The 9,740-nt window shown below is 34.4% G+C and overlaps 2 protein-coding genes across 6 annotated transcripts in view; one reads left to right on the top strand and one right to left on the bottom strand.

Moving 5' to 3' along the window:
* Positions 1-235: 235 nt before the first annotated feature.
* On the bottom strand, positions 236-1,434 carry LOC111491941 (zinc finger Ran-binding domain-containing protein 2-like). 3 transcript variants are annotated; one of them, XM_023141047.1, is made up of 4 exons: positions 1,291-1,434; positions 841-1,209; positions 540-641; positions 236-423 (listed from the first exon to the last, which is right to left on the bottom strand). In XM_023141047.1, exons 2-3 carry the CDS (start codon positions 1,203-1,205, stop codon positions 542-544), a joined length of 465 nt encoding a protein of 154 aa, XP_022996815.1. In that variant the 5' UTR covers positions 1,206-1,209; positions 1,291-1,434; the 3' UTR covers positions 236-423; positions 540-541. The 3 variants fall into 3 exon arrangements, with proteins under 3 accessions (XP_022996815.1, XP_022996813.1, XP_022996814.1); XM_023141045.1 differs by having other exon boundaries at positions 841-1,212; positions 1,291-1,429; XM_023141046.1 differs by having other exon boundaries at positions 841-1,206; positions 1,291-1,429.
* Positions 1,435-6,226: 4,792 nt separating this feature from the next.
* The window catches only part of LOC111491766 (CRC domain-containing protein TSO1-like), a 5,836-nt gene continuing 2,322 nt past the window's right edge, over positions 6,227-9,740 (top strand). For all 3 annotated transcript variants that reach the window (XM_023140791.1, XM_023140789.1, XM_023140788.1), the window contains exons 1-7: positions 6,227-6,342; positions 6,669-6,826; positions 6,903-6,993; positions 7,214-7,252; positions 7,349-7,477; positions 8,611-9,366; positions 9,446-9,544. In XM_023140791.1, the coding sequence (XP_022996559.1) occupies positions 6,250-6,342; positions 6,669-6,826; positions 6,903-6,993; positions 7,214-7,252; positions 7,349-7,477; positions 8,611-9,366; positions 9,446-9,544 (1,365 nt within the window). In that variant the 5' untranslated portion in view covers positions 6,227-6,249. The remainder of the gene's footprint in view (positions 6,343-6,668; positions 6,827-6,902; positions 6,994-7,213; positions 7,253-7,348; positions 7,478-8,610; positions 9,367-9,445; positions 9,545-9,740) is intronic.

Below are 9,740 nucleotides of genomic sequence, written 5' to 3'. Positions count from 1 at the left end.
AATAAAATAAAATAGTTGATCAAATTTTAACCTAAAGTATTAATATGATGTGAGGGAAAGATGTTTTCAAAGAGTTCGAATTAATTTCATTTAAAAATATTTAAATTAACATCATTCCTTTAAAAAATAATGTAAATTTTGTATTACTAAATATTAAGTCTATATTAGTGACGTGTTTATTGTAATAAAATAATAAAGTGATTTATTATTAGAAAATTAATTCGAGGCAAGCACATAACATAAAGTGATTAATATAATATAAATTAGAAAATTGGATACAAAGTATTTTCCTGCATGCATGCATAAATCCACCCTTAAATCACTTTTGAAACTGAAAAATGAAGAAAACGAAACGACGACGTTTTGATATCATTGGAAACTCTCTTCTTTCTAGCTAGAATTTGATCCTTCCATTGCCACCACCTGTAAATTGCAAAATATTCCCAAAATAATAATATTAATAACTAATTAAACCCGAGAAAGAGTTTAGGGATCCATTTATAAATATGGTATTTTGTTTCTAGAAATTAATTAATTACCTCTACGAGTACGAGTATGGAGATGTGTTGTTTGAATCTCTTAGTGCATTACATCTGAAGCATTCCCTTCTATTGGCAAAGTTATGTTCGTTGCAATCTGATCTGTAATTTTATTTATATTAAATATAAATGTTGTTTTGTAATATAATATATATTTAAATTAATTTTTGACTTTTTTTTAGTTTAAATAAATAGATATGGGATGAAAAAATAATAACCATAATTAAAAATAGACTAAATTTAAAAATATTGAAAGTGGTGGGGATGAAAATGGAATTTAGAGAAAAATTGGAAACCCTACCTGGAACAGATCCAATCACCAGATTTCCATCCAGGGCGGTTGGAGGCAGCGCCGAAGTTAAAGCCTCTCATTCTAGTAAAATCGCCGTCGTAAGCGGCGGCGGAGGCAGGGGAAGCGTCATCTTTAGAAGCGCCGCACTTGAAGCAGATAGAGCGGCTAGCGAAGTTATGAGCACCGCAGTTGGCGACGGCGCAGTACCAATCCCCAGGACGGACGTCGGGGCCGGTAGTGAAACCGAAGGACGAAGAACCAACTCTTCCGCCGTTGAAGTCAGCCCTAGGCTCGCCACAGCGCTGACAGGACTCCCGTCGTTGGAAGTTGAGATGGTGGCAAGACCTGCAATTCCAATCCCCCGGCCTGCTCATCCTGCTTCTTTGTATTCCCCTCCAAATTTAGTCCCAACCCTTAACGCCAAAAAACAAATGAACTCTAATTAACCGGAAAGCTTACCTTTTGCGTGAAGTTGATGCGGCGGCGGTTCGGTTTTAATGGCCTGATCACGTTTCTCTGACGAAACAGCCGGTGGTGGTGGGTTTTATACCGGTGAACTGCGATTTTTGTCCTTCTTTTTTTTTTTTCTCTCTTTTATTTTCTCGAGGATCGAGAAGAATCAAAACGAGGTTTGGGCTTTCAGTGGCAGTTTGGGGTTTTCCATTTTTTTTTTTTCTTCGTAATAATTCCATTATTATTTTCCTTAAATTTCATAATCCAAATCCAATGCACCAGAATTATACACATCAGCTTATTGGGTTGATGAAGAATTGGATAAGGAAGAACAAAAATTTATACTTTTTCAAATAGCAGACAAAATGAATATTCTAAATAAACCCATTTTGGGGACCCCACAATGAAATCCTTTTTATTTAAAAAAATAATTAAAAATTCCATAAATACGAAATAAGAGAGTTTCGATAAAGATAGTCGAAACTGATGATGGTGGGAGAGAAGAAGCTTTCGAGGAGTTTTAAATTTTTTGAATTTTGACCATCTTTTTCTTTCTTTTTTTCCTCTCTAATTTACTTTTTTCAATCACCCATTAATTCCTCTCTTCTTTTTTTTTTTTTCTTTTTTTTTCTCTTTATTTTACCTTCATTTTTTTAATTCTTTTGGGGCTGTGTTCTTGGGGAATGGTAAAGGAAAGCTGAAGCAAAGCAAAAATAAAGGCAATAGGAAGAAGGAAGGGTACTGATTCAATTCTCTCTCTTTCTCCCACTCTTTAATATTCTTTTTTTAATTTAATTTACAACTTCCATTAATAATCAATTTAATTTAGAGGGAAAAAAAAAAAAAAAAGCAAACAAGAACCTCACTTTTTTTTCAAGCTTTTTTTTTAATGGTTAATAAATATATTTTTTTTTTAAGGCAAACTAACATAATAGTTAGAATCAAATGGATAATTATTTATTTAACATGATTCCAAATATTCAATTAAATAATGTTAGCTTGAAATTTTTTGTTTTTTTTAATTATTTTTTTTTTAAAAAAAATGGGGAGTTGGGTTGTATGCACGTGAGGGGGGGCATGTGGCGTGGCGAACACGTATGTATAGGAATGGGAGTAAAACGTCATGAAAATGATAAAAGTTACCTCTTTTGTTCTACTTTTTAGTCCTCCAAAATCTTTTACTTTCCAACTCTTTACCTCTTTATTTATTTTTAAATTCACCCAATTTTCTATTTTTGTAAAACATTTAAATTAAAAAAAAAAATGATTGTGGGCTGTGAAATGCTTTATGCTTGGGCCATGGAAAATCAGTTGATGGGCTTGGCCCATTTCGTTTTAAATCTCAGTAGCCCAAAATACTACACTGGCCCATATTATCCCAGGCCCAACTATCCACGGATAAAATTCCCGTTATCTTTTGAAAATATCTTTACGTTCTTCTCTCACAATCTTGGCTCCGCCGCTCGCCCATCGCCCCTCGCTCCTCGCCCGCCTATTGGACAAACCATGGTTTTCAAATTAACGCTTATATTAACGCCTATTCTTCGATGTTTTTTATTATTTTGCCGGATTTTCGCTCTTCTCTTTACATGATTTCTCTTTTTCTTTCTGTTTTTTTTGATGTGTATGGATTAATAGTTTCCGTATAGTAAAGGAATGCTTCATTTTTTTATTTTGATCCGTCAATGATCTAAGGATGATCTTTATGGTGATTCTTTTCTTTGTAGCATATCATCGACCAGGCGGATTCCTTTTTGGCTTTTCATTTGTGTATAATGATTTTGTAATTCTTGGATTTCTTCTTATTTGTCAATAATCTATGTATTCAAATTTCTTTTTTTCAGAATTCATTGACAACATATTTCTAGTACAACCCAACTAGAGTGATTGCGAAGCAGCAACAACATGATTTACTGGGATTGAATTCCCTCCTTTTGTGTTTTCTTCTCCCAAGTTGAAATCTACAAATGTTGAATCAATTCTTCTCAAAAAGGTTCTTGATCATTGATAGCTGATACCATCGTTTCGTTTGGTTCTGTTACATATTATTTATCATATACTTTTGAATACATACAAACGTTCTTCTGAAAAATACTGCAAATGATAGCTCACAATATTCAGTTGCACAAATCTATAGTTCCACAAAATGACAATTATAACATCTATGTGAACAAATATAATTTCCACTAAATCACGAAATCACAATTAAGACATGTAAATCACTTTAAATAAATTATCTCCCACCTCATAATGTTAGTTTATGCATACGTTTGCCTTTACATTTCTTCGAGTTTAAATATTAAAAAAAATATAGGTATAAGTAAAATATCTCTCTTCTATGAGAATTTTTTTTTAACCGTGGAATCTACGAAAAAGTTACATGTTAAAAAAATACAAAAAAAATTGTATATTGTTTGTGCAGATCAAATCCCGAATCTATTTATACTTGCTCTACTATTCTGACGAAAAATTACGGGGCGTAAAACAAAAAAATATGATGATTCGGATTAGATATACTATATTTAATTTATAATGGAACCCCCTACATCTCGATCGAAAAAGAATCGATAGAAAAAAAAAGAATCGGAATTGATCGATATATTTCTTGAAACAAACGAAAAGGAAACGAAAGACGAAGCGTAATTCCTCCTAGACAATAAAATATGTTGACGTGAGGAGAAACGTATTTGCTAGTTATATCATCTGCAATAGCCTTAATTTTAAGACCTTCCAACCAACTCCCTTCCCTCCCTCCTCCATCATTTATTACTAACACCTTTTTCCCTCTATTTTCTGGCAAGGTACTTCTTCCTCTCTCTCTCTCTTCTTTTTTTTTTTTTTCTTCCTTATATATAATTATTCGTTCACTCGGGTTTGAGAGCCCAACTAACTCCCGTTAATGCAAATTGTAGCATTTATAAAGTTTCGAACCAACTACGTGAGATGGATAATTCAGCCTACACCCCTCAAGTTATTTCCATCGGTCCATTTCATCATCGTAGTCGAAATAATTTAATAGTCACAGAACAATATAAGCTTCAAGGTCTTAGTAACTTTCTACATCGTCTAGATAACAAAATGAGTTCATTGGAGTTTCTAGTTAAAACTACTCAAGCCTTGATAAAAGAAGCCCGAAATTGCTATGCAGAACCTATAAACATGAGTAATCGAAGATTTTGTTAAGATGATGCTCGTAGATGGTTGTTTCATAGTGGAGTTCTTAATTCTATATTATAAACAATATGACCCGACCGCATTCTTTAAAATTCAAAACAATGTAGATCTTTCCTTCTACAAAAGAATTTCCCATATATATTGATTTGATTAAGCTTGAAAATCAAATCCGTTTCTTTCTTCTTCAACATTTGCTCAACCTCATACCACAAAACTATGCTCCCTTCTCGTTTATAGGACTGATATATGTGTTTTCACAACGTGGATTGATATATAATTATTCTCTTCCTAATGCCTTATCGATAAAACCAAAACACTTTGTTGATTTCTTAAACTTCTACTTTGTCGTGCCCACTATGTCTTTTGAACACACCATTAATAACGAGAAGATTATTAATCATCCATTGATAACTGAGCTTTGAGCTTTGTGAGGCCGGTGTCACCATAAAAAAAAAAGCTGAAAATGCCAAATATATAATGGATATAAGCTTCACAATTGGAGTTCTTGAAATTCCACCTTTGTATAGAGATGATTACTTTAAAACCATGATGCGAAATATGTATCCAATACGTGTCATTATTGGATTATTTGATATGCACAGAGAAAGACGTGAATTTCCTTGTGAGAGTCGGGATCATAATCAATGATATTGGAGGGAATGATAAAGAAGTTTCAGAATTGTTCAACAATCTCTGTAAATTTGTCATAGTCTCAGATTATTACCACTTCAACGATATCAACAAAGCTTTACGTAGATATTGCAATAGACTATGGAATAAGGCAAAAGCTTCACTCAAGCATAATTATTTGTAACCAAAATCATATATGGTATATTATATTTATCTTCTTTCATATAAATAGTATATTTTATTTACTTTAAAAAAAAAGTAATTAAAATACTTAGTACTAACACTTCAGTAAAAAGTATACTAATGAATACCTTAAAATTATTTTTTACCACGCTTAAATTTGTAATTTTTTTAGTTAGAAGTAATTTTTGGACATGATGGATTAAGAATTTACCTTCCCTGGACGCCTTCAAGCTTTGGATAGTTTTTAATTTCTAGTTTTATTTTTGTTTCTAAATCACCCAGCCTAGTTGAGTCCAATTTGTAAATATTAAAAAAAAAAAAAAGAAAAAAAAAAGAGGCGTTTCTATTGTTTGGTTAAATTCGTGGGCCGATTAATGCAGATCGTGGCTCAGCCGCTCAGGCCCAAATAGGCCACTAGTAATCCTCAGGCCCAAATAGGCCACCAGTAATCCTCAGGCCCAAATAGGCCACCAGTAATCCTCAGGCCTAAATAGGCCACCAGTAATCCTCAGGCCCAAATAGGCCACCAGTAATCCTCAGGCCCAAATAGGCCACCAGTAATCCTCAGGCCCAAATAGGCCATCAGTAATCCTCAGGCCCAAATAGGCCACCAGTAATCCTCAGGCCCAAATAGGCCACTAGTAATCCTCAGGCCCAAATAGGCCACTAGTAATCCTCAGGCCCAAATAGGCCACCAGTAATCCTCAGGCCCAAATATCCACGGATAGAATTCCCGCTATCTTTTAAAAATATCTCTACGTTCTCTTCGCACAATCGTGGCTCAGCCGCTCGCCCATTGCCCCTCGCTCCTCTCTCCTCTCTCCTCGCTCCTCGCTCCTCGCCCGCCTTCCTTATTATTCAACACAACAATTATTTTCATATTAACGCTCATATATTATGATCGGTTTCAATCCAAAATCAAAATAAAAAATCAGAGAATTGTTGTTAGGTGAAGAACAAAATTTATCTTTTATCAGGATGGATTCACCAAAAACTGTTCCACTTACTCCCACGTTGACCACCATCTCATCCACTGTAACTCTTCCCACTTCTCTGTCGGAATCTCCTTGGGTTTGTATTTTTTCTGTAACTCTTCCCACTTCTCTGTCGGAATCTCTCTGGGTTTGTATTTTTTCCTCAATGTTTCTCATTATACTGCCGGATTTTCGCTCCTCTTTGCATGATTTCTCTTTTTCTTTCTGTTCTTTGATGTGTATGGATTGGCCGTTCTTTTTTCTATTTTGATCCGTCAATGATCTAAGGATGATCTTCATCGTGATTCTCAGACAGATTCATTTTTGGCTTTTCATTTATGTATAATGATATTGTAATTCGACAATTTCTACTTATATGACAATCATCTATGTATTCAAATTTCTTTTCTATTTCGAATTCAGGATTCTTTTTCAGAATTCGTCGACAACATACTTTTAGTAGAGCCCAACCAGAGCGATTATGGAGCAGCCACGGGATTTATTGAGGATGAATCCCCTCCTCTTGTATTTTCTTCTCCAGAGTTGAATGCGGAAAATGTTGATTCAATGATTTCGAAAAGGTTCTTGATCATTGATCGTTGATACCATTATTCGGTTCCGTTCTACTATAAATTACTAATCGTATTTTTTATCCAGGACTCCCAATTTTGAGTCATCTAACACTGCACAAATTGAAGCCTACTGTAACACAGATCTTGTGGACGATATTTTGGCGGAGTTGCAAGAGGTCTGTATGTTAATTCTGTATACTCATTAAACAAATGTTTATGAGAACTTCAGCCTATTAAGATATGTGGATGCCATAATGAAGGTTGCTGGGACAAGCATAATCCAAGCTTTTTAATAAAGATGAACAAAATATTGAAGCAAATCTTGCACCTGAAGTTTGTGAAGAGCAGTCATCTTTTGAATTCTGTAGTAACCAATTTAATTTATCCACCTCACAGGCTTATAAGGAACAAGGGAATGAAGATTTATGTGAACAGGTAACTATTTGGTGTAGCCATTCATCCCAAAATACAAGTATTTTGAATTCTCTGCATAATCTTGTATGAACTGATCATGAACACTTGATGATGCAGGATGGTAGTGCTATCTATCAGGATTACTCAGATTTTGTGCCTCGATCTTTTAATGAACGGTTATGCAATGCTACTTCACATGGAGCCTATGAATGCAATAGCAATGATGCATTTTGGAGAGCTTTTCAGGTTCAATTTCATACTGATTGGATGCTTGATATGGAAATGATGAACAAAATTAACTTCTTTTTTTGGCTTAATTCAACTGATTTGAATCGATCAAATATAAAGAGATTTGAGTCTGAATGGTTTAGCTGTTGCTTGTCATTTGGTGATTTGAAGGATCTTCTATGCATTGGTGTCCTAGTTATGATACCTGAGTGCAGATGGCATGCATTGATTATGTCCCTTCAGATTTAAGTAGATATGTTACATTAGATAGATTAGACATATAGCACAATCTATATAAATGCAGTTCATATGGTGTTGTATCATAATATGTTTTGGAGTTTAGGATCTTCAAATCCAATAAATTCTCCACAATTTAATTTAATTCCCGTTTGATAATCATTTGTTTGGAAGAAAATTAAGCACAAAAACACCCACTTTTCCTTATTAATTTCTTTTATTATAAATGTTTTTATTGAAATATATTTGGGATACAATTAGATTTTCCGTTATATTTAAGAATTTGATATATTTATCTTACCTTCAAATTTGGTTATTAGTATATTTTATCTTATTTCTCGGATTGACTGCTTGTATCCTATCTAAATCTAATCTTGTGAACATTCATGAAAATGGGACTTTAGATCCCACTAGGACTTTAAATTCCAATAGGATTTTAGGTCCCATTGGACTTTCAAAATTAGACTAGATCTCACTGGAACTTTTTTATTTTATTTTTAGGATTTAGTTGACCGCTTGTATACTATTTAAATCTAATCTTGTGAACATTAATGGAAATTGGACTTTAGATCCCACCGAGACTTTAGGAAATTGGACTTTAGATCTCACTGGGACTTAAGGAAATTAGACTTTAGATCCCACTAGAACTTTAGGAAATTGGACTTTAGATTCCACTGGGACTGTAGAAATTGACTTTAGATCCCACTCAGACTTTAAATCCCACTTATGTTTCTCGGACTTTCAATCTCACTTTTGTTTCACATTCTTAACATGATATCAGAGCATTATTCTTAATAGCGTATAAAAAGGTTTCTCTTTTTTAACATGCTATCAAACCATTATTCTAAACTGTTTTCAAAATCAAAACCAAGTTTGCTCGTGTTTTGGAATTTTGTTAAGAATTCAACCAACAGGTTGGTCAACCCCTACACGGTATGCGTCAACGTTACCTTCAATCTAAAGAAGCTGCTGCCAGTGCTCCTCAAAACAATTTTCCTTCAAATTATACAATCAATGCTGAGATGACAACACAATATCCATGCTTGGTTGAGGACACAGAGCTCTCAGTTATGAACTTTGAAGCAACATTTAACAACAGAGTACCAGCAGCAGCCAATTCATCTCATTTGGTGCGAACACCACTACGTCCTACATCTGTTGGCAACCCTCTCTTGCAAGTTCCCAAGCCTTCAGGTATAGGGTTGCACCCAAATAGCGTCATTGATGTTGCAATGAAGAATCATGTCCCTATTACAAACTGCTCAGTACAGAACAGGCACGAAAACAAGGCCATTTCATTACCAAGTTCCTTCATTTTGGAGCCCTGCAATGCTGCTGTCAAAGCCGAGACATCTGAAACTCCATATGACACGAGAGATTTCAAGATCAGTAAAGTTCTTCCCAGAAGGAAAAGGAAGAAAAGCTCAGTCAATAACAATGGCGATGATGCAAAACGTTGCAGCTGCACAAAATCAAAGTGCTTGAAACTGTATTGCGATTGCTTTGCTGCTGGGATGTATTGTTCTGAGTCTTGTTCTTGTCAAGGATGCTTTAACAATCCAAAAAATTTACAAACTGTTCTTGAGACGAGGCATCAAATTGAAACCCGAGATCCACTTGCATTTGCTCCAACGGTTATCGAGGACCGTAATGAGCTTCCAGTAAATAATGTGAGTGGTAACATGAAATTTATTTTTTATCATTTTAGTTCACTCTAATAATAGCTGTTCATTATTGATTTTTCCACAGGAGAACGGAAGCCTATCGACTCCATCCTTAGCTAGACATAAAAAAGGTTGCAAATGCATAAAGTCTATGTGCTCGAAACAATATTGCGAATGCTTTCAGGTTTATTACCCATCTCTATGTAATTAGTTAAATTACATTTAATTCGTTCTTTCCATTTTAAAGAAATAGATCTCTATTGGTATGAGGCCTTCCCAAAAGGCCAAAGTAAAGCCATGAGAGTTATACTCAAAGTGGACAATATGATACTATTGTGGGGAGCCGATTCCTAGCAAAAAAAAAAAAAAAAAAAAAAAAA

Source organism: Cucurbita maxima, unplaced genomic scaffold, assembly GCF_002738345.1.
Source record: "Cucurbita maxima cultivar Rimu unplaced genomic scaffold, Cmax_1.0 Cma_Scf00017, whole genome shotgun sequence".
NCBI classification, from domain to species: domain Eukaryota; kingdom Viridiplantae; phylum Streptophyta; class Magnoliopsida; order Cucurbitales; family Cucurbitaceae; genus Cucurbita; species Cucurbita maxima.
The sequence above is the reverse complement of the archived record's forward strand: the minus strand, read 5'-3'. Positions and strand labels throughout refer to the sequence as shown.

Excerpts from the sequence above, each read along its gene's own strand:
- LOC111491941 (XM_023141047.1), bottom strand. The coding sequence starts at position 1,205 with ATGAGCAGGCCGGGGGATTGGAATTGCAGGTCTTGCCACCATCTCAAC. Across the intron at positions 642-840 it reads GGTGATTGGATCTGTTCCAG|ATCAGATTGCAACGAACATA; the intron begins GTAGGGTTTCCA and ends ATAAAATTACAG.